A 26,387-nucleotide genomic window follows, 5' to 3' on the forward strand; every position below is an offset into this window, starting at 1 on the left:
ATAAATAGAAAATATGAAAAGAACTGCAAGATCAAATAGTTGTCACAATTTACTCTGTGGCAATTTTTAGAAACAATTTTAAGGAATTACTTCTACATAAAACAACAATGCATTATATATCAATATGTAATACTATATTCTTCTTCATTGTTGAAATATTTTATCATTTTGTTTGAAAATTGCTAATTTACAAGGTATGTCACAATTTCATAATTTACTTTACGTATTACAGGAAATTTATGTCTTCACGGAACATGTCTTCTGAACCCATGTACTCATATTGTATAATGGTATAATCTGTATGTACTTTTGTTAGTGTGTGTATAATTTGCAAATTCTAATATGAATCAGATTGTCAAATAATAATTTTATAGATCCATTCTGCTGCAGATCACATAATGTAATTTTCAAGGCTGCCAGCATGTTTAAAATGGATTCTATGCTTCACATCGTCTATAAACTTTCTATTAATGATGATTCCAGAAATGATATTATAATCTTCAGAACTACAGAGTTTGGCAGACAAAACTAGCCCGTCTCATTTCATTTGAAATTATGTTGGCTATCCTATCTTCCGCATGTTTACTTACATTGTTGTTTGTTACATGCTATAACTTACAAATGATTTATAAACTGTGTTGTTTGTTGTTGTAATGTAAAGAGTTGTTTTGTGAATAAGACAAGTTGTTTCGTGAATAAGCATGACATATTCAATACAAGAGCGAACATGTACATACATAAGAGCTCTATTACGGAAACACGAGAATTATTCAGGGACAAATATCCACTTCGTCCAATACCAGCGAAAAGCAGCATTCAAGATTTTGTGCGCAAATGGTGTATGACTGGATCCATTGCAAATGTAACAAGGAACAGAGCGCCTTCTGTCCGGACACCTTTACTTTACAATTCAGGAAGTGATGAATAGAAGTCCTTGAAAGTCCACCACGAAATTAACTCAATAGATCCACACGAGTAGGAGAACTTGGTGACGTGTGTTGAAGGCTTTGAAATTCAAACCCCAAGTGACAGCTGTGCAACAACTGAAGGAGCCTGATAAGGATAAACGTGTAAATTTCTACCACTGATTGTTGAATATAGTTACAGATGGTCGTTTGGACCCGATGTTGTTTATCATGACTGATGAGACTTGGTTTCATCTATCGGGATATGTAAACTCCCAGAACAGCAGATATTGGGCGACAGAAAATCCTAACCTAGTGTACCCTACATAACGAAAAGATCTGTGTGTGGTGTGCTGTGACTGTGAAATATATTATCGGTCCAATATTTTTCGAACCACAGTCAACACAAATGTATACTTGACCTTCTTAAATGAATTTTATCCTCAACTAACAGAAGAGAAGAGTAATTACTGTTTCTTTCAACAAGATGAAGCAACATCTCACACATCTTAGAAATCACTTACGCATATTCATCAGATGTTAACTGAAGAGTGGACTGTGGGCAAAGTCTTGTGGTCACCGTGGTCACCAAATTTGTCGACATGTGACTTTTATTTATGGGGGTACTTGAAGGGAAAAGTGTACGAGCAGAATCCCCATACTATTGATGAACTGAAGGATAACATTAGGAAATAGCATCCGGACTATCACTCTTGAGGAATTTCCACGTATCTATATGAACCTGTTATGACGTACACAGAAGTGGCTAGATGTTGGTGGAGGGCACTTTCAACATCTATTATGAAGGTTAGTACAAGACACATTCATTTATTCATTTTATTCTATTTCTTTGAAAAAAGTTTGTTTCAAATCAAATGAGACGAGACGGGCCGGTTTTATCTGCCCAACTCTTTATATCTGATCCAGTGTGTCCTCCTTTCTTGCTCCTCACAGTACTTCTCGTGGCCATCCTCCCATGTGTGAATACTGAACTTCACTAGCAGGTAGCAGAGAACCACCAGAGATGGCTATGTATAGATTTCTTCCAATCATGTAACACAGAAATTTTACTGTCCTGGTACACTTTATTTTCTTCATTAAAGATTTTCCTAGATTCCAAACGCCAAATTCATGGTGTATGTTAAGAAACTTTGTTTTCATTATAGCTCTCTCGCCTATATGTCTGTCAGATAAAAACAATTTTACAGGCAACTTCTCACTCACTCACTCACTCACTCACTCGCTCGCTCAGGTACCAGTATCAGTAATAGTTTTTCGCATGCAGACTCTTTCATCATTCTGAACAATCATGAAAATCAAAATTTTGTCCAATATTCTTTTGAGAAGATTAACTCCTTATGCAAATGAAATTATTGGCGATCATCAGTGTGGTTTTACGCGTAATAGATCCATTACTGATCGGATTTTTTGTATTCGACAGATATAGGAGAAAAAATGGGAGTTTAAGGGCACCTTACATCAGTTACTCATAGATTTCAAAAAGGCATATGACTCGGTAGAGAGAGAAATTTTATACACGAGGCGCATCCAGAAAGTAAGTTTCCCGATTTTTTCCCCTTGAAAGTAAACGTAATTAGCCGTGTCAATTGTGCATGCGTAACAGATCTATGATGTATCAATCATATGCCAGCTGGACAGGTCTCGCCTGGTGCCAGTAGCGTGGCAGCAGTGGTCCGAAATGGAAGCTCTTATTCCTTCTCCCGCCGCCTGCGAGGTTCGGTCGGTGATAAAGTTCTTTAATGCACAAAGCATTGTGCCAATTGAAATTCATCGGCAGCTCTGTCAGGTCTATGGGCCGAACATCATGAGTAAGCAGATGGTGCGTCGCTGGTGTAGGCAGTTTTCCGAAGGTCGTCAAAGTGTCCATGATGAAGAGCGCAGTGGGCGACCGTCCCTCATCAGTGATGATCGTGTTGAGCTGGTGCGGCAGTGCATCATGGAGAACCATCACTTCACAATTACGGAGCTGAGCAGCCATTTTCCGCAGATATCGCGATCCTTGTTGCATGAGATTGTCACTAAGCACCTGCTGTTCAAAAAAGTGTGTGCCAGGTGGGTGCCGAAAAACCTGATACCCGAACACAAAATGCAATGTTTAGGAGCAGCACTGACATTTCTGCAACGGTATCACGATGACGGTGACGAGTTCCTCGACAGGATCGTCATGGGTGATGAGACTTGGATTTCGCACTTCACCCCGGAAACCAAGCAGCAGTCAATGCATTGGCAGCATAGTGAATCTCCAGTCAGAACGAAATTCAAACAGACGCTGTCGGTACAGAAAGTGATGTGCATGGTGTTCTGGGACAGGAAGGGCATTCTGCTCATGACTTCCTTCCAAGAGGTGAAACAGTGAACGCTGACCATTACTGTGAAACACTGCGATAATTGCGACGTGCCATTCAAAACAAGAGGCGTGGAATGCTTACTGCAGGTGTTGTGCTCCTCCATGACAATGCTCGTCCACATACGGCTCGGCGCACAGCAGCTGTTTTGACGGAATTTGGCTGGGAGTTATTTGATCATCCACCCTACAGTCCTGATCTTGCTCCCAGCGATTTTCACGTTTTCTTGCACCTCAAGGAATTCCTGTCCTCCGGTGAGCGTTTTGGCAATGACAAAGAGCTGAAGACGTCTGTCACACGCTGGTTCCATTCACAGGCAGCAGAGTTCTACGACAGAGGGATACAAAAGTTGATCCCACGATACGACAAATGTCTCAATTCTGATGGTGGCTGTTGAAAAAAGCTGAAACATTGCTGTACCTGTTGCCAATAAATGTTTTCCTGAAAGTGTGTGTTCTTTTTTTTTTAAATAGGGAAACTTACTTTCAGAATGCGCCTCGTATAATACCCTTATTGAATTTGGTATTTCTAAGAATCTAGTTCGATTAATTAAAATGTGTCTCAGTGAAATGTACAGCATAGTCCATATAGGCCAGTATCTGTATGACACTTCTCCAATTCACTGTGAGCTAAAACAAGAAGATACACTATCGCCTTTACTTTTTAACTTTGCTCTAGAATATGCCATTAGGAAAGTTCAGGAAAACAGAGGGAGTTTGGAATTGAACAGGTTACATCAGCTGCTTGTTTATGCAAATGACATGAACATGTTAAGAGAAAGTCCATAAACTATTAGGAAGAACAAGGGAATTTTACTTGAAGCAAGTAAGGAGATAGGTTTGGAAGTAAACCTAAAAAGACAAATTACATGATTATGTCTCGTGGCCAGAACATAGTACGAAATGGAAATACAAAAATGGGAAATTTATCCCTTGAAAAGGTGGAAAAATTCAGTACTTTGGAGCAACAGTAACAAATATAAATGACACTCGAGAAGAGATTAAATGCAGAAAAAAATATAAGGAAAATGCCTGTTATTATTTGGTTGAATAGCTATTGTCATCCAGTCTGCTCTCGAAAACGCTGAAAGTTAGAATTTATAAAACAGTTATATTATCAGTTGTTGTGTATGGTTATGAAACTTGGCCTCTCACTTTGAGAGAGGTACTGGTACATAAGTTATGGGTGTTCAAGAATAAGGTGCTTAGGGAAATATTTGGGGCTAAGAGGGATGAAGTTACAGGAGAGCAGAGAAAGTTACACAATACAGAACTGCACACATTGTATTCTTCATCTGACATATTATTAGAAACATTAAATCCAGACGTTTGAGATGGGCAGGGCATGTAACACATATGGGTGAATCCAGAAATGCATATACCCATAGAGTGTTAGTTGGATGACTTAAGGGAAAATGACCTTCGGGAACGCCGAGACATAAATGGGAGGATAATATAAAAATGGATTTGAGGGAGGTGGGAAAAGATGCTAGGGACTGGATTAATCTTGTTCAAGATAGGACCGATGGCAGGCTTATGTGTGGGCGACAATGAACCTCGGTGTTCCTTAAAAGCCAATTCTAAGTAAGTAAGTATTTGAGAATTACTCAAGTTCATTATGCTGTATGTACAATATTTTGCGGTAAATCCCGGAGAAGTATAATTACTGTCCATCTCCAGCTAAAAATAGATACTGGTAGTCTTCTTTCACTGCAGCACTACAATTAGCTTATTTTTCTTCAAGACATGCATGGTGAATAACAGGTTGCATAAATTGTTGTACAAATCTATAGAAATAACACCAGATGAACAGTAAAAGTTTTATTGCTTGTACGAAATTAGTATATATATAAAACATTATTTTAGTGCATATAAATAAATTCCTGATGCAATGTCTATATTACCACAATGTGATTTTTTCGCCTGATGATGAACAGTTATAGGAATGACCAACATACATAGTTTTAACGCTACACCTAGCAAGCCCCATTCCTCTTTGTGCTAGTTATGAGTCACGGGTGCAAATTAACAACATAAAAATTGTTGGAAAATGCTACATTTAAGCACTTTTAAACATCACAGGCGGGCTTGTAAACAAGCAGGCATTACAGATATGTTAAAGAGGTTCAAATCATCAAGTGTTACTTCATCGTCTTCATAGTTGCGATGTTGATTACACTACTCTTCATGTCACATGGCCGCTATTTAAAATTGTCGTAAGGTTAAGAAAACTTTTAGTATTTTTTACAATATTACGTTTTACAATAATATTATGAACTGATGAATGTATATTACCGTATTCAGTACTAAAAATGAACACTGTACGTATTTCAAAACTTTATTTTTAAATACCGGTATCTAATATGAAATTACTAAATTTCAACATGGAAAAAAATGTTTGTGCAGTACAGTACAGTACATTATGTCTTTACATAACCCATAAACGTATTTTCAAATTATCCAGCATTGACTTTGTCCCATAGTTGCCGGATACGAGGAATTCTACTGTATTATGTATTATCACTAACGCTAAAAAAAAATTTGAGAAGTGGCAATATTATATAGAAAAAATGATACTGGTACCGGTACAATTAAACATTTTTGTGCCTTGATAATAAAATTGATACTTACTTCCTCTAGGGGTTCCAGTTCTACTTTAAGTTCCTCCAATTGTCCACAAAGTTCACGTTCCTTGTTCAACTGGTGTTCCTCTACATTCAGCGCCTCGTACAACTGATTCACCAGATTCCGAACATCAGATAATCGACGAACTTCTTCCTAAACAAACCATAATATAAACTTTTTCCTGGAAAGTGTTAGCATGCGTTAATTTTCTTCAGTTAACGAGAATGATTTTTCACAAAAATATTCCACTTTTCTTTTTGTTATAATCAACTTCATAAATAAGTTTACAATAATAAGTTAATTGCCAGAAAAATATAATACAATTATATAAAATGAAGTACTACATTTACAGGAAATTTAATTTCGATAATAATTTGATTTTTTTTTTCAAAATAATACTGTATTCAGACTTAATTTCACCGTAATTTGAAAAAGTATACATGAGTGGGTGTAACGTAATTTTCTCCTGAAAAATTACATTTTAGTTCTCTTGTAGAAAATAATATGGCAAGGTAAGGTAATGTAAGATAAGATAAGTTAAGATAAGATAGGTAATGTAAGATAAGATAAGGTAAAGTAAGATAAGGTAAGGTAAAGGTAAAGTAAAGTAAAGAAAAGAAGGAATCACTGCACATCCAGAAGATTTGTCAAAAATCACTTTTTAGGCCTCAGGGATACATAAAACAAGAATTTCAGTGAAATGTTCTTAATCAACTTTGCCAGCATCACGGTACTTTCTCTTTATGGTTGGCTAGTTCATTGTGCGCCCTATATGCGATTATTGTTCCAGTCCAACAATTGGCCCGGGTGGCATATTTTGTGGATCCGATAATGACAAGCGGGCCATCCTGTGTCAACTCTCACAGAGCCAGTTCCTATTTCAGATAAATCCCATGGCCCAGAGCCCCAAGTTCGTAAGTTCTATATCAGCACCAGAGGCCTGTAATATTTGAGCCGTTCAGAGCAGAAGTGGTGTAAGTCAAAATTGGGTGATGAGGTTTAAAGTAAAAATTCTATAAAAGATAGCGCAAAGTAGTAATGAATTTGTACAGAAGTATCAAGTGTGGATACTTTTTGAAAAGATCTTAATGAGCACTATTCAAAAATAAAAAAATATATTGGGTGTTCCATTTAAAATAAGAGAATTGGAGTTACTTCCGGTTAAACCGGAATTAGAAAAACTCGGTAATACCACAGTCTAATAGATACAGTCACGCAACTCATACGTATAAAATATGCCAACATTTGACAGCTGGCGCGACAGTAGCCCTCTAGCGGCAGGCAAGTTAAAAGTGTGCACACGACATACGATAACACATCAGAAAACGGGTTTTGCGTAATTTATTTTATATTTTTATGCTATACAATAAGTGTATATGGTTCTTACTAATTCTACTTTAGAATCCTGGAAGAATTTCACACGCAGTTAATCTACAAGTTTCAGAAGCTGGGAATAAACGTAATTCTTTCTGCTCCTTACAACTGAATCATGGCCCTGATCACGTATCATGATTTGAAATAATATAATTGTTTGTACGTGGATGGTTAATTCAATTCATTCCTAAATATATTTATAAACCATTGGAACTCTATATTTCCTGTGAGAAGAGTCAAAATTGTAGGGCATATTTCATATTTGAAATATAAGTGCAGTGAAGTGACGTATCGTGTAGATTAACGTCGACAAGTGTTGTACCGGATAGTGAAGTGATAAAGTGTAGTGTTGGTCCATTGAAATATTGTAGTGTGGTGATACTTCAAAGTAGAAATAATTTAAAACATAAATAGTGAAGTTTCATCTAGACCGAAATATAAGTGCAGTTACGTGTCGTGTAGTTTCAACGTCGAAAAGTGTGGTATAGTGAAGTGATAAAGTGTAGTGTTGGCCTATTGAAATATTATAGTGTGGTGATACTAAAGGGTAGAAATAACCTAAAAGTAATATACGTAAGTACATTAAATTGAAAAGTGAGTGAAATTGAATTTGTAAATAAGGTACAGTATATACATAATGTGTGCTATGGCTGCTCTGTCTGGAAACTGTCGTAGTTGTAGAAGGATTGTAGTGAAAGGATTGGTATGTAATAATTGTAATTTCTGTTTTCATTGGAAATGTATAGATATAGATCCTGATAATTTTGTTGACAAAGGTAGTTGGGAATGTAGTGATTGTATATATGATAGAAAGATGCGCGATCAACTGGAGAGAATCAGAGCCCTAGAATTGGAATTAGATGAGGCAAAGTGTGAAATTAATAAATTGAGAGCTTTGAAGGATAGCATTAGTGTTTCGAATAAAGAGAGATCTCACACTTGGATGAAACCGAAGAATTCCAAATCTAGGAGTAGACGTTTCTCTGCGGATGATGCTGCATCAATCAAACTGACCAACAAATTCAGTGCTCTTCAAGCAATGAATGTTGATCAGGAGAACTCAGACCCAGTATCGACACTAGTAAAGGTAAGTCAGAAAACAGATAAGGTTAATGATTGTAGGAGTAAAGTATTGATTTTAGGAAGCAGCCATGCAAGAGGTATTTCCTCACTTTTGAAGTCGAAACTGGGCGATGAGTTTGAAGTATCTAGTGTATGTAAGCCTAATGCTCCTCTCAAGAATGTTGTTGAGGATATGATGAAATTGAGTTCAGAATTTTCTAAGAGGGATCATGTAGTTATAGTGGGTGGGCCAGGTAATAGTATTGATAACGATTGTAACTATTCTATTGAGAAAGATGTCAACAACATAATTGAGATGAGCAGCCATACCAATGTGGGATTTCTCAGTCTTTTCAGCAGGTACGACAAGCCGTATCTTCACAGGAGGGTGCGGAGCGTGAATATGCGGCTTGAGCGGGCTCTGATGAGACCTGGGGCATCACACATTGGTTTGATAGATGTAAGCCCTATAAGAAGGTATGAATATACGTCACATGGCCTGCATCTGAATGGTAGAGGCAAGGAGCACCTTTCGGTTCTTATTGCTAATAGCATCAGAGGCAGCCATGTTAAAAAGCAGAGTTGTAATATTCCTGTGTTAGTTAATGCTAGGGCTTCTCCTTTTTTAGGTTAAACCTCCCACCGGTAAGGTGTTTGAAACAAGTTCAACTAAATTGTAAATGCTCTGATGTTTCTAGTAATGAACACAGTAACTTCACTATTTTCCATCAAAATATTAGGGGATTAAAACAAAAAACTGATGAATTGATCACTTCTTTAGCAACTCAAAAGCATAAACCTCAGATATTATGTATAACTGAACATCACATGAAGCAACAGGAAATACTACAACTGTCTTTACATGGATATGTATTAGGTTCCCATTTCTGTAGACATGTCTTCCAAAAAGGGGGTGCCTGTATTTTTATCAGAGAGGATCTATTATTTAGTAAAATTGATATATCTGATTTTTGCCTTGAACAAGATATTGAAATCTGTGGAATACAAATTGGTTATGAGATATCAAATTTAATTATCTTATGTGTTTATAGGGCGCCAATGGGAGATTATAAGAAATTTACAACTAACTTAGATTCATTATTGAAAAGACTTTATAAACCACATACCGAATTTGTAATCTGTGGTGACATAAACATAGATTATCTATCAGAAAGCTCACGTAAAAGAAAATTAAACTCACTTCTTGAAACTTATAATCTTAGTCACACAGTAAGTTTTCCAACCAGAACACAAGCTGGAAGTAGTACTGCCATTGATAATATATTTATAGATAAAAGTAGATTGAATTCCTATTCAACAGTACCATTAGTCAATGGCCTGTCAGATCACGATGCACAAATTCTAAGTGTTTTCAATATGAGTGAAAAATTCCAAAGTGTTAATCTAAAAATAAAAAAAAGGATTATAAATGCTGAATCTCTTCATCATTTAAATACATGTCTACAAAATGAATCTTGGGAAAATGTATATAGTACCGATACCATTGATATTAATACTAAATTTAATGCATTTTTCACTACATTTACGAATTATTTCAATGAATGTTTTCCAGTCAAGGTGGTGAAAAAATGTAAAAGTAAAAACACGTGGATAACTCAGGGAATTAAAATATCATGTGCTAGAAAAAGGAATCTATATTTAATGAGTAGGAATAGTGATGATCCTCATGTTCTTAATTACTACAAGAATTACTGTAAAACTTTGACAAAAGTTATAAAAGATGCGAAGAAAATGTATCTGAATGAAAAAATACAAAATTCAGATAATAAGATTAAACCTATTTGGGATATTATTAAAAATGAAACTAATCGATATTCAAAGAGTGAAAATATTACTTGCATTAAAATCAATGATAGTAAAATAGATAACCCAAAATCAATTGCAAATCATTTTAACGACTTCTATATAAATATTATTCAGAACTTAAACATTCAAGATTGTGCAGAAGATGCTGCACTTGGTTACCTAACTGATGCATTTAACACTGAGTTTTTAGGTCTCAAATTTATTCCCACTACCGCAGCAGAAATCATGCATGTGATAAAACAACTAAAAACAAAATATTCCTCTGGATATGATGAAATTCCAAGTAAAGTTCTGGAAGCTTGTTCTGAAATATTATCCCCTCCGTTAAACTATCTATGCAATTTGTCAATGCAATGTGGTATTTTTCCAGAAAGACTCAAATATTCAATAGTAAAACCAATATACAAAAAGGGAGATAAATGTACTATTGCTAATTACAGACCCATATCATTATTAACAACATTTTCAAAAGTGTTTGAGAAAGTTATGTATAATAGATTATATCATTACCTGGAGTCCAACAATATATTAGTTTTAGAACAGTTTGGATTTAGAAAACAAAAATCGACAGAGAATGCTGCTTTTAGTTTGGTGGATGAAATACTAAATTCATTAAATTCGAAACTACATGTAGGTGGGATTTTTTGTGACTTGGCTAAAGCATTTGATTGTGTAGACCATAGTATATTAGTAAAAAAATTGAAGTTTTATGGCATTAAAGATGAGATGTTGGGTTGGTTTACATCGTACTTATCAAATAGAAAACAAAAAGTAGAAATAAATGTACCAAATAGTCATAAAGTTACTTATTCAGAATTTAGAAATATTAAACATGGTGTTCCGCAGGGGTCAATTTTAGGTCCATTGTTGTTTCTAGTTTATATTAATGATTTAGCCTTGACCATAAACAATTCATCCCATGTAATTTTATTTGCAGATGATACAAGTGTAATTATTTCAAGCAAACAATACGATCATTTTATAAACACTTCTAATACAGTGCTGAATCTAATGAATGAATGGTTCCATGCAAATAAACTAGCACTTAATGTTGATAAAACCAGTGCAGTCAAATTTAGTACACACAATAGTGCTCAGGTTTCCTACAGTATTCGATTAAATGGAACTCATCTCAAAGAATCTATAAGCACAAAGTTTCTTGGTTTAGAATTGGATAATCACTTGAACTGGAAAACGCATATAGAATGTATTACTCGTAAATTGAGCTCTGCCTGTTATGCATTAAGATCCTTATCTACTATTGGTGATATAAACTTACTTAAAATGTCATACTTTGCATATTTTCACTCTGTAATGAAATATGGATTAATACTCTGGGGTAACTCGTCTGAAGCTAAACACGTTTTTGTTTTACAAAAGAAAGCTATAAGAATAATGGCCGGTGTGCATAAAAGGACCTCATGTAAAAATATTTTCCGAAACTTAGAAATCTTGACTTTACCTTGTGAATACATTCTTTCCCTAATGATGCTGTATATTAAGAACCAAGATAAATTCAGTACTAATGAAGACATTCATCATTTTAATACAAGACATAAATCAGATCTTCATCTACCCTCTGTTAGTCTAAGCTGTTTTAAAAAAGGAGTTCGCTATTCATGTATAACAGTCTTCAATGCACTGCCTAATTATCTTAAAGATTTGAAGAACAACGAGAAAAGGTTCAGAAAAGAATTAACCAAATTTCTACATACTCATACCTTCTACACAATTGATGAATTGTTTATGCTCGTGAATTGAATTATTCTGCTTAAATGACATGTACAATTTTATATAGCTCAACTAAAATATGTTTTTATATTGACTTAATCTGTTTACTATGTATTGTATTTTTTGTTTAGCATAACTGATGAATTGTATGTACTGTAAATTGAATAGTATACTGTATAGGTCAACTGATGAATTGTTTAAGCTTATAAATTGAATTAATCTACTCCATATGAATTGCATAGCTTAACGAAAATAAGTTTGTAAATTGAACTAATTTGATTGTATATGTTTGTATAGTTTGGCTGATGAATTGTATATGTTCTTAAATGATTACTAGTCAGTGTAGCTCTACTGATGAATTGTATACAGACCTACTGTAAATTGAATGGTAATATGTATAGCTCAACTGATGAATTGTTTATGATTATAAATTGAATTAATCTACTTGATATTAATTGCACAAATTTGTATAGCTTAATGAAAGTATGCTACTTTGTATTGTATATATTTGTATAGATTTGGCCGATGAATTGTACATGCTTTAAATTGAATAGTAATCTATATAGCTCTACTGATAAATTGTTTGTGTTTGTAATTTGAAGTAGTTTGCATGATATGTATTATCAATTTCTGTATATCACAACTGGTTGAATTGTTTATGCCTTAAATTTAATTAAATTGTTTTGTATTATAATATAGCTCAACTTATGAATGATCGTTTGCGTTTGTAAATTTAATAATCTGATTGGCTATGTATTGTATACTTTTAGTAGAGCCATCGATGTTGGTCAGTCGACAGACTCGCTGGGCTGCTGATCCGGAGCTGCGTTCGGGCTTGGGTTGGACCCCCCTTTGGACTTTGGTTTCTTCGGAGGTTTTCCCCAGCCGTGGGACTGAAGCCGGATGGTCTATGGCGAGTCCTTGACATCAACCCCTTTGATTTGATTACCCCCTTTGATTTGATTACCTGGTTGGGTTTTTCCGAGGTTTCCCCCACCGAAAAGGCAAATGCCGGGTAATATTTTGGCGAATCCTCGGACCTCATCTCATCTCACTACATCTCGCCAAAATGTAAAAAAATGTAAAAAAATGTAAAAAAATGTAAAAAAATTGTACAAAATTGTAAAAATTGTAGAAAATTACTAAATTGTAAAACTATAAAAATTTGTAAAAATTGTAATTGTAATATTGTAAAATGTTGACATGTTCCACATCTTAAAGCTTCATTGCTCATGTAAGATCTATGGAATAAAATAAATGAATGAATGAATGAATGAGTAGGGTACATCGCGTGGTGAACTCCTCTCCCTATTTCCTGAGAAATTAACTATTTTCCATATCGCAAATTGGGGTAAACTCGGCCGCGGAGGTAAACTTAAAAATAAAAAAGGGGAAGATTTAAACCTTAATTTGACAGACATTGAATTATGAAGTTCATTATTTTTCAATTTTTTTAATTATTATTTTGAGTCGCTAATAGTGCTGATATTACGGTTTAAATTTTTATGGAAAGTTTACCGCATTTTACATTATATTTCCAGTTTTCACACATAAGCTTAATTTTAACTTACCCTACCTATATAATACGTAATTTACATGCACTTACTGTTATTATGACGTAGGTGAGAACAAATGAATACACAACTTTGTTGAAAAAATTGTAACTTCAATTAACTCAGAAAATGTAGGCCTAATTTTATTTTCAGAGCAGAAGTGGTATAAGTCAAAAATGGGTAATGTGGGTTAAAGTAAACATTCTGCAAAATACAGCGCAAAGTAGCAGTCAATATTGAATTTATTTAAACTATTAGTAGTCAGTGAATAGCACGAAGGATATATTAATTGCTACTTTGCGCTGTATTTTACAGAATGTTTACTTTAAACCTCATTACCTAATTTTGACTTATACCACTTCGGCTCAAATAATCACTGGAAATGTAAAATCAACACCAATAACAGTCATGCAAATTATTACAGAAAAGATTGCTTTTTATATTAAATTTAAAAAGGCTCTTTTATTTCTTGAGAACTTAATACGTCTGCCACATGAATCTACACCAACACATCAGAAATTTATCGACACAGTCTGGATTTATTCAAGAAGTGAATATTTTGCAAAAGGATTATAATACACCATGAATTCTTGAAAAAATTAACACCATAATCCCTACTTGAATGCAATATAACATTCAACTTTTGAAAAATATAAAGAAAAAAAACCACGAATACAAAAATTATGGCATTACTTGCATTAAAAACTGTAGATACATTATCCAAAATCGGAATGGTTACACATTTACACATGATCTCTGCAAAACAATAATATACTGTAACAGGTATTTACTTTGTTTTTATTTAAACTCTCCTTCCAGACATACAAATAGGTAATTGATAAGTAATAAATGTTTTATAGAACACAATACGTAGGCTACCTACAGCGTGGATTATAGGTTATGACTGAGTTATGATTTTCTCTTGGTCTTTAGGGAATCTGAAGAACGACAAATTCGGAGATTTAAACTTGTTGTTACTGCAATTTTCGTCATTGCACACATTGCCTTTATTCCGACGCATGATTAAAACATAATTATAACATCTCGCATACCTTTAAAGCACGTGCTGGCTGTAACAACCCTATGACCAGTGCCTTGCCTGCCGCACGAGCGCTAGTGTTGTGAATGTTGGCAAAAAAAGTGTTGAAGTTGCGCGACTGTATATATTAGACTGTGGTAATACCATTATTGAGTTCTTAGTATATGATTATCCCCACATACCAAGTTTCATGTCAGTGAACCATATGCTTTAAAAGTTATTTAGGTGGTGCGGGACTTTTAACTAACCCTGTTTATGTATTTACACTGTATATAAACTTATATGTATAATATACAAATGGTGTAATTGCATTCATTAGATTAACGTTTATAATATTATAATTTGTAATTTTGTATTATCTGTGATCATTAACACTTAATCTCAGGATACTGAGATATACTTTGCATACTTCCTCTCAGTAATGAGTTTTGGAATAATATTCTGGGGAAATTCCACAGATAGTAACAATATATTTCTATTACAAAAAAGAGTAATTAGAATAATAGTAGGTGCCAAATCTAGGGAATCTTGTAGGACTATTTTCAAAAAACTACAAATAATGCCCATGGCTTGTCAGTATATCTTTTCATTAATAATCTTCCTCGTATGTAATCGTGAAAACTTTGTAACTAATTCAACAGTTCATAGCATAAATACGTAAAAAAAAATGTCTTTCATACTCCATCGGCAAGTCTATCGTGCTATCAAAAAGGAGTGCGTTATATGGCAGTAAAAATTTTTAATAGCCTCCCTATCGATATAAAAAATGAAACTCAAAACATAAAATTATTTAGGGCCAAATTAAAGAAGTACCTAATTTCTCACGCCTTCTATTCTGTAGGTGAATACAGGACATTCAATAACACTTCATGAAATTGATACTAAAACTATGTGTTGTACTAGTAGACAATATTGTAAATCTCGTCAGTATATATTTCATCTAGACTGTGACTATAAATTAAGATTTTATAATAGTATTAAGTTTTTTGACTTGTTCCATATTTTAGCTGTAAGCATGTATGAATACCATGGAATGTTAATAAATACAATACATTACAACTAGGTATATTTCAGCATTATTCAGATAAAAAAAAATCGTTGGTATACACTAAGAAACGAACCCTCTCTCTTCTATACAATACGGAGAAGACTTACTGTCTGAGGTATTGAGAGCCGAAAGTTTTCATTTGTGCTCGGTGTGTCGATCTAGTCATGAAGGTTCAAATGTAGATTTAACTACACGATTTATGTATATATTTATCTATTATGTACGTCACATTACCATATATTTTTGCAGTTTTTGAAGTGAATTTTGGAACGATGCTAGCAACAAACCAAATGGCCTGAATTTAAGTAACTCAAATACACGTTTAATATCAGTGCTCTACGCTCCGATCATGCGCAGTGTCTTACATCTGAGACTTAAGAATATTCCATCGTCTCGTTCCTTTTTTGGGCAACTGTACAGTACCGGTACATCGCGATATATAAAGCAGTTTTGTTCTTCTGCAGAAATTCAACATTCGCGAGTTTATGAACATTGAACAAATTGCAGTTGGTGACGATACCAGCGAACTCATTGTACAAATTGCAATAATAATAATAATAATAATAATAATAATAATAATAGCTAATTTTATGTTTACGACATTCACTGTAATTTTCTATTATCTACTTTCCTTTTCACTGGACGTTTATTGACTAATCATCGTACGAAGATCCAGAAATTATGCTGACTCGAAAGAAGTAAATCGTTTCAAGAAGACTGTCACTATTCATCTTCTTAATGTCTGGGTGACAACACTCAATTTAAGCGTCCACATAAACAAAGTAACGGCATAATTTTGCTTTCACTTTGACATCCATTTCTTGTAACTTGATTATATGAGTTATGTGTAGCTACTACCATATTATTTTAAGGTTTCTCCAACCTAACCTAAATTTTAATCCCACAAAATGAAAGCATAGCTAATCATGAAGTCATGTTAACTGCAGCTGCCTTGGAAACTTGATGTACCTACAGTAACATGAATTGCTACGAGTAGTTACCTTAGTCAGCCTTTCTTGTCGTGGGGTATTTACTACATATACGTTATCGTTGACAATTAGTTTGAAGTCGTCCTCCATTAGAGCTTCTATCGTATTGGAGGATGCAATTCGAACATCATCTGTAAGAAAATAAGAAATCCTTATTCAAGAAGTCAATGTATTCAAGTACTATATCCACAACTATGTAACATAATAAACATTTCATTGAATGATTCTGTAATCAAACAAAAAGCAGTTAAAACATTTAGATAAATTCTGACTTATCTTGGAACATCCATTTCGAGAAGTTATTAAATAAATTAAGTAAATTAAGTTAAGCGTTCAGACTTCTAAGTAAAACTTGTTCTAATGAACTTCTTAAAATGAATGTGTATACAGTTTTTGGTGATCTTAAGAGTATGACATTCATAACTTTACTATAGTATACACTCATGTTTATCTTAAGATGAAATGTTAGAGATAATTAAATCCCGCTTCATACTCCTGGTATATAAATATTCAATAATAAGAAATAAAAATATCTTACCCGTGCTGTTCATTTATATACTAAAAACAGTTTCTATTTTACACACACACATTATTACCTAAAAAAGCTTCGCTTGTTATAGATTCGATACCAGAGCAGCAGATGATCAGCATTTATTTTCCTATGGACTTACCAGGAGTGGAAATAGTATTTCACGTACGGAAATTGCACATGGGTACAATAAACTACCTTTCTATTTAAACAGTCCCAATCTAAAGTTATTTAAAAATAAAGTTAAATCCATTTTCTTGAACAGTACGTCATATTCAGAACAAGAGTAGGCTACAAGGAACTAGATACATTTTGTAAACAACAAACAGAGCACGAGATAAACTTATACGAGAAGAAAAATAACTTGTGTAAAAAAAAAGTATAGTAATACATCTCGAGATACAACAGAATTTTAAGATACATGCAGAAGTAGGGTAAAGGTTGGTGGTAATATCGTGATACTAATAATAGTATGACAGTTCTTTTTGAGAATTTTTTTACAATTTTACTGAGCGAGAGGAAGATCGGTTTTTTTCGTCACAGTATTAAGGGAATGTTCGGGGACAAGTTTCTGCACAAAACAGGTTCTTCTCTCGCTCAGTAAAATTGTAAAAAATTCTTAAAAACTGTTATCATAATATTGTCATTTTCATAACATATTATTTACGGAGATTTTGACAGTACGGTATGCAGCTAGATTAGATTTATTGCCTGATATATCTAGCACTTAGTATTGTTTGCACTAGCTGTTATAGCTCTGGATTGAAGAATTTGAAAAAAAATCATATCTCGAAAACTAGGCTTTCTCCGGATGTAGAAATTTATATGAAGGTTTATTACTTCAAATCGAACGTATGGGGGAGCAATCGTTGTGAAAATCCATTATCACTTGGTGAGCTTTCCATGTTAGTTCATACGTCTCATCTTCTTCGTCGCTACAATATTTTGCCTGTTCGCATGTAATATTTAACTTACCTTAACTAAAACAGACTGAGTCTTAACATTACAACTAGGTAAAGTTGCTTAAACGCGAATGGCTCGTGTTGTTCTTGGCGGTTAAAAAGCCGCAACATCCATGAACTAAGAACCTAGCGTGAACAGGGAGGGGTACAATCACTCTCCAAAATCTTACTCATCTCGATAGTCTGTTTCCAACCTCTGTCTTAAAGGTTGGACAGCTGGGTCTCGAACAGTTAAGGTAGTAGCCTCAGAAATGAGACTGTTCACAACACCAGAGTAGCCGAAGCCAGGATGGTTTTAATTACAATATCTGAGAAGTTTGAAAAGTATAAACCTTTAACACAAACTGTATAACGGTAGAGAAGTGACAGACCTAAACTGCTGACAGCTACACGATCGATGCCACGGTCCTCATGACACAGCATGGCCAGGAAGTCGCCAACAGTGTTGCTGATGGGTCGGAGAGTGAATCGACATCGTTCCCTGCGAGATGGCAGCGGGACAGTTACCTGCGGCAGTCCACGGAAGTACTCCACGGTCACCTCTGCAACAACAAGAAAACGAAACACGGTCATTAAATTAAAACTACGCTTAGGTTACTGCGAGCACTAAGAGAGTATAAGCACAGTCTAGTATATACAGTCACGAAGCTTGAGTTGTGAAGGTACTAGGAACGACAGACTGTGTAGGTACTATTTCGCATTGTCTGTAATGAAGCGATAGTAGCGATCCTAGTGGTTAGCAACTATCTATGGATGCATATTTACTACGTATAGAGCTTCGTGACTGTATATATTAGACTGTGGTTTAAGGTACCGGTACATCATGCTTCATGGTTTGTCGAAATTATACATTTTGCAGTTCGTATGAGAAGTTTAATGCTAACAAACTGGTGTTATTTGCATAAATTGTTGATATATCTATGACGAATATTGAACAATAACAACAAATATTATTACGATGTACCGAAGTACATATGATATTTCCGTGCAGAAATCCTGCGTCATCATATGATGAAGGATGAGTGGAACAGAGAAATATCATATGTACTTCGGTACATCCTAATAATCCTAATATTATATGATATGCGAAAAATAATCACTTAGTGATTTAAGACGGCGCTTATTTCGTCGGATCCCGGCGACTTAGTCACTTATAACGAGTGCACCTCTGCACATGTGTGGACATTGTGCCACTGTCATACATGTATGACGCAGTGCATGAGGGTTGGCCACCAGAGGGAACCCAAGAGGTGGAACTTAAACTGAGAGGATTCAATCCGACATCGGGATGGGAATCCGGTGTGGCTCAGTGGATAGAGCGTCAGCACGTACAGCTAAAAACCCAGGTTCAAATCCCGGTGCCGGAGAGAATTTTTCTCTGTTCCACTCATCCTTCATCAAATAACAACAAAAACTTCGTACTTCAGAATAAAATAAACATGTTACCCCGGTTTTCGGAAACATAAAATAAAAATATAAATAACAAGTATAAAACAGTACTAGGCATAGGCGGAGAGAGAACAAAGCAAAACCACAGAATCCTGATACAACGAGATTATGGGGGACATCATTTATCTTCTCCCCCCATTGTAGCTTGACCTTGGTACAGTTTATTAGAATATGATCATTTAATAAAGGTACGGTATTGTAAAATAAAAAAAAAATTGTAACAAAATATACAGACAATTTTACTTTTTCTTTCCTCTTGTAAGGAAGATGGACTCGAAGGCTTGCACTTCAGCCTGAGGCTTATTGTGCTTACCACTCCTATTCTATGAATGATTGGGTAGCCGAACGGCCGCGGTCTTGTACAGATATAGCACTCCACACCGTGAACTCAACCCGGGCTATTGTATGGATGATGATATGCGAATTAATGATGAGTCCGAGGTCTAACATCGAAAATTACCCAGCAATTCTGCTTCAATTGGTTGAGGAAAACCCCAACCAAGTAACTTGTCCAAACCTCTCGTTTCATGGCCAGACGTGCTAACCATTACTCCACAGCGGTGGACCAATTTTACATTTACTTTATCTGTTTATTTAAAAGAGCAAGATATCATATGAAATGTGAATTCTAATTATTTTATTTAATCTCGTCTTTAAGTTTAACCGGGATCATTTTTCTTTTTTTCTGCATTGTTGTGCAGTATGTTATTCATATTTCTTCAAGTGGCTGCTTGAACAACTGCAGATTTCCAACACATCAGTACAGGCTGTTACAAAAAAACATTATAATGCTTCCATTCCTCAGATAAGGTATAGAAATTCTTAGACATTCAGAAATAAAAGTCTAGATACATAATTCGTCAATTTAAGCACAGAAATTTAATCATAAAAAAAAGAAAAATCTTTTGAATTCAGTATTTTCTAACGTTAATAGAAAAAAAAAAGAGTTCGGCCAAGTTTGGCGGGACAGTGCCCCCCATGCCCCCCCGCTCCTAATAACTCCGCCTATGGTACTAGGGTACCACCACATCTACTCTATGCAATGTATTCGAACACCTTTAATCAACAATAATGTTCGCAACACGCCTTATTTTTACATATATTAAGTACACGTACACTTTAAGATTGTTCTGATACAGTTTTGATTAACAGTAATTGCAATTATGTTTTACTTTTCAAAAACCCAGTATATGCCTAACTCAAGACAGCGATGATAATGATGATGACGGGGAGGATATAGTAGGGGCGTAATAAACAACCATATACTTAAGAGAGAAGATCTTAAAATCTTGATACGAGGTTTAAGACAAGTCTGCACTGCAAGTAGGTTTGCTTCCTACATCCTGTTCAGCCTCGTGCTTTTCAGAGACTTTGGTTCCGGAAGTAGACAGGCATCACGTAAGATGATGTTACTCATTAATCTACTAAACCATCAGGGTTTTCAGTGCGTGAAGAGGTTATTTGCGGGCCCACTTCTCGCTGTACACTCACTCAAACCATAGGTAGTAGCGTCGCGTGGGTGTTCACATAGATGAGACTTACAGGATCCAGCAAAAGTTTATCTCTGACGTTCACTGATTGCATGGCTGTGCTGTTCGAAAGTAATCAACCATCTCTTTGCTTTTGTTTGCGTTTTCATAGCTATCATACTATGTTACCAAATTTATTTCCTTGGTTCCTTTTCTAAAATTTCTACGAGTTTTTACTTTCCTGCCTTTCGGTGTGAGCTTGTATCTCAGAAAGGTGATATAGCACGAACTTTCTGTGCTATAAAAATAAACTTTATTTTTCTCTATAACATTTGAAACTAATTATTAATTCACTATTTGTTTATAATTTATTTGAACTAAATGCATAGATAAAAATCTTGCAGTTAATCTTCCTTTACTTCGACGTGAGACATCTATGTTCGAGCTTTAAGAGTGAAAAATTGCAACGTTCTGACATCAAATGTTTACCCTGACGTCACTCGTGGTACCATGTAAACAGAAGTGGAAGATGAACTTCGAGTCTCGTGATCTTTCCATTTTCTATTAATATGCCAAGAGAAAAAGTCACTATTTTTTCACAAGTCCTCCAGCATTCCTTCACTCCACATGCTAACCTATAGGCCTAAGACGGACAAGTACATGACGAAATAACTAACAACTTTTGTAATACGAGCACATGAATGTCGTGATGAAATTTAACACAAAATGTATTGAACTTACCACACCAGCACATTATCTAAATTCAGATTCTGTAACATTTTTACTCGATCAGAGTAACTTAATAAAATATGAAGTTTTAGATAATACGTCTTCGTTTTTATCTCCTTTACAATATTAAAAGTATATAAAACCCACTAATTTACATACTGCAAAGATTTCTCTACAATACAGAGTAAATGCCGTACTTTTGCTACTCCTATCTTTACAAAAACCTGACTGTTCTTCCTGAAAAATAATTTCTGTATGTATGCAGTTAATCAGTTTCTTAAAATTGTCGCACGTACGTACATAGTTCGATACAACAGTGTACTATGTCTCATCCTTGTTTTGAACATTGCTTGTGAATACTTATTCGTCCATCTTCCCTTTAATTTTTCTTTAGATCAGTGAATTATAATGAATACATTAAAGGCCATTCGTTATATCGTGAAAACAACTGTATGCGTGCCGCCGTAGCTTATACCAAGAACCTTATGGTAGGGGTAAATGAGCTAGCTGCAAGTGGAAGCATTACGAGGGAGGGAAGCTTCCCAGTCCAATTTATTCTTCCCCGACGCTCAGGTAGGTTTCATGAAATGACGAATGGCCTATACACTACAAATGTCCAGCCGTAGCCCAGCCAGCTGTGTTTCTGGGACTCGATTTACATCACACTGTGTGAAGTCTGTGGTAAACAACGAAGGTTGGCTCAGATTTTGTTAGAGCGCAGTTTTACAGTTTCTCCTTACATTTTAATTATATCATTGCTCTATTACTACCCTACCATTTACCATCTTCAGTTACGATATATATATATATATATATATATATATAAAATTAATAAAAGTTGAAGTATTTCCTTCTCCTTCTAACATAGATAGCTTTTTTTTTTGTTCCGAACGTACTGCAGCTTCAAGCTTATTGTGCTTGTAGGTGGAATTGGTGATGGCGGGATATTTGACAAGTTCGAGGATACGCCATGGGATTACCCGACATTCAATTTACAATAGGGTAAAACCTCGGAAAAAATAAATGAGGTAATCAGCCCAAGCCGGGTTTGAACCAAAATGGCTACCGTCTGAGGTACGCCGTTGGCTATGAATGCTGTCTGATGTGTCCCTTATTTCCATGGAAAATACCCTTTTTCCCCAAAGGTAAAAGATGTCATTCTTCGTTATCAAACTCATCATAACCGATAAAGATAAAAATAAGAGGTGAAGTTAAGGTATACATAAAAGGTAAAGGTAAAGATAAAGTTGAATAAGCAAAATTAAACGGTAAAAATAAGTTGAGAGATAAATGTGAAGATAAGGGATAAAGATGAAGATAACTGGTAAAGCTATTCATGAAATCTCAAGGTGAAGATAAAAGTTAAATATAAGCGGTAAAATATATAGGTAAATGTTAAGAAGAAGTTAAATGTAGGAGGCACAGGTAAAGATAAAGTTAAGAATAAAAGTTAAAGATAGGCCTAAACTGTAACACTTTTTAAAATTTTTATAAGTGGTAAAGTTAAAGATATGAGACAAAATACAGGTAACAAATTACGGATGAAGTTACATATAAGAGATAAAAATAAAAATTGAAGATGAATGTAAATATGAGAAGTGAAAGTAGAGAAAAACGCTAAAGATAAAGTTAAATATAAAGGTTAAAGGAAGATAAGAGGTAAAAGTAAAGATGAAGTTAAAAGAGGTGAAGTTAAAGATAAAAGATAAAACTAAAGACAAAGGTTGAAGATAAAGTTCAACATAAGAGATACAATTAAAAGTAATAGGTGAAAGTAGAAATAAAAGTTAAAGTTAAAAATATAAGCGGTAAAAGTAAAGATACAAGTTAAAGAATTAAATTATGTTTTATTTAACGACGCTCGCAACTGTCAAGGTTATATCAGCGTCGCCGGTATGCCGGAATTTTGTTCCGTAGGAGTTCTTTTACATGCCAGTAAATCTACTGACATGAGCCAGTCGCATTTAAGCACACTTAAATGCCATCTACTTGGGCCGGGATCGAACCCGCAACCTCGAGCACAGAAGGCCAGCGCTATACCGACTATGCTACCCAGGCCGACTGAATAATATATATTATAGATGAAGGTAAAGATAACTTCTATCTTTACCGTCTAGGATTTCCTGCGTCAAAACATGTCTCCTTCTCCTATGCTTTTGTCTTGTATACTTCCAGCTTCTCTAAAATTTCTAACAAGATTATGCACTGCAGGAAAACTAAAACTTTTACACCTGGAAAATTCTCTTCAAACCTTCTTTGCTCCTGTCCGGCAGAGTTAGTGAGTATACGAGGAATATAAATAAACGCTGTCTGCTGTGAAGTAAAACGAGAAACTTCCATTTCAATCATACAATAGACATAAAAGATATTTTTGCTCATACTGACTTTCAGATCCCGCAGGAGAGTGAGTGCAATTATCTTACTATCATCTTAGACTTTGACCTTGATATTAGTCATCGTACACAGCGTGAGACGCGTAAGAGAAACACAGAGCCAGTAAAGTGCTGCCTGGTAATAAGCTTATAAACTGGACCCTCTGTATGAAGGTAAAAGTCGTATCTTTTGAGCCTATGAAGGCCCACGCGAGAGCAGTAAAGAAAACTCCAACTTCCACGAGCAGAGTACGGGATAGTAGTGATCAATATTTTGTTCCGGCCACTTTGTTTCCACTACTCATTTTATTGGAAAGTGAGTGAGCTATCAAGCCTTTCTGTAAGGTCTGGAAAGAAGAAAATTCTTTACCTCCGCAGCTATACATCTGAGAGAACTTGTGGCACAGCGACCCGGTTCCTGCCAGTTAGTGGAGCGCGCCCAATCCCTCATCTCGTGCTGGGGTGCATTCTGTTCCGTCTTACTTACTCCGGAGCTGCTCTCGTGTCTCGTGCAACGCACTGTAGATGAGGACTGTCAGACAACAATATCTTCATTACTACAAGAACTGTGGTACGAAAAAAAAATCCGAAAATAGCCCTACTTGTTTCCATCGACACTGCCATTAACAACATTTCCCTCAGCTACGCTTTCGCTATAAACTTCTTTGATCTTTCACACAATCGTTTATACTTGTTATTAATTTCCTTCAGTGCCATCTTCGTCATAATTTTCCTTTTCACCACCGTTTATTCAATCAACTTATTTTCCACCTTATTTTCAACTTTCTCATCATCATCGTAATTTTCATCTTCACCGCCATCTTCTTTCTCTTCGTATTTTGTTCTCCCTTCATGATATTTTTCTTTGTTTTTATTAAAATCGTAGTTTTCATAATCAAAACCATCACCACCACCACTACCATCGTCAAAACTTTCTTTTCTTACTGTCTTCTTCCTTCATATTTTTCGTCTTCCTTATAATCATAGTTTTCATAATCCAACAATCATCATCATTATCATTATCAATATCTTCAAAATCATCATCACCACCACTACCAATACCTGTTGTTCATACTTTCTCCTTTTCTTCTTGAGCTTCATCCCATTTTCAAGAAAATCATTGATAACAACCATAATCACTACCATTATTTTAATATTTTTCTTCCTAATTATCTCTTTTGACGTATTCCTCATTAACTTCACCATACCTATACACAGAGCCTGAATTGTATGTAATATGAAAGTGAGAAATATGTAATAAATATGTATACAAAATATGTAGGCTCTATGTAATAAAAAAAAAATGTGCAACTTTCTTCTTTAAAATCCGAACTAGACATTGCACGTCTATTAGCTCTTCAAGCGAGTGAGTCTGGAGCTTGGTTACACGCATTACCATCTCCGCACATCGGCACTCTAATAGATAGTACATCCTTTAAAATCGCAATGGCTTTACGCCTTGGTTATAAACTCTGCCAGCCACACCAATGTATTTGCGGAGGAATTGCAGATATTTACGGCCATCATGCACTCAGCTGTGCGAGGAGCAAGGGTCGCATTCCCAGACATACGTATATCACTCAATGATATCATTAAAAGATCTCCGACTTCTTGTGGCATCCCGTCTCTTTTGGAACCACCAGACAGGCCTATTAGACGCGCAGATGGTAAACAACCCGATGGTCTCACCTTAATTTCATGGTCTAGAGGAAAATCTTTAATTTGAGACTCCACTTGCGTTGACACTCTAGCTTCATCTCACTTGCCGAATACCTCCAAACGTGCAGCATCTGCTGCTGAATTAGCCGTGAAGAAAAAAGTCAATAAATATGCTCATCTTTTAGACAATTTATCTTCATCCCCTTTGCTGTGGAGACCTTCGGTCCTTGGAGTCGTGACGCTAAAGTTTTGGTATCTCAAATCGGCCAAATTTTGATCTCCATTACTGGTGATCGCCGTTGCACTACTTATTTGCGTCAACGCTCAGGTATTGCTATTCAACGCGGAAATGCAATGAGCGTTTTAGGTACTCTTCCCGAATCCAGCCCTTTGGACGAACTCTTTCTTCTGTAAAATTTATTAAGTATTCTGTGTGTAAATACTTGTATTTAGTATTATGAATTTAATATTAGCACATCTTGAAACACTGTATTAAATCAATCTATTTTGTATTGTCAGTCTGTTAAACATTATGTTACATATTAAAAAGTAAAACTTAAATATCTGAGCTTTATTAAATAGATTTACTTTACGCTGATTCTGATGTAAGAAAGGTGAGCTTAAAACACTTGTTTTTGTGAGATCTATTGATTGTCATATTTTGAGACACCTATTGATTTTCACATTTATTTCGATGTAA

The 26,387-nt window shown here is 35.1% G+C and overlaps 1 protein-coding gene across 1 annotated transcript in view; it reads right to left on the reverse strand.

The window, feature by feature from the left end:
• MCU (mitochondrial calcium uniporter) overlaps positions 1 to 26,387 on the reverse strand; it is a 480,123-nt gene that overhangs the window by 3,583 nt on the left and 450,153 nt on the right. The window contains exons 3-5 of the mRNA XM_069819636.1: positions 18,381 to 18,551; positions 16,531 to 16,649; positions 5,902 to 6,048 (exon numbers count right to left, since the gene is read on the reverse strand). Of these exons, the coding sequence (XP_069675737.1) occupies positions 5,902 to 6,048; positions 16,531 to 16,649; positions 18,381 to 18,551 (437 nt within the window). The remainder of the gene's footprint in view (positions 1 to 5,901; positions 6,049 to 16,530; positions 16,650 to 18,380; positions 18,552 to 26,387) is intronic.

Source organism: Periplaneta americana, chromosome 2 (genome assembly GCF_040183065.1).
Source record: "Periplaneta americana isolate PAMFEO1 chromosome 2, P.americana_PAMFEO1_priV1, whole genome shotgun sequence".
NCBI lineage: Eukaryota > Metazoa > Arthropoda > Insecta > Blattodea > Blattidae > Periplaneta > Periplaneta americana.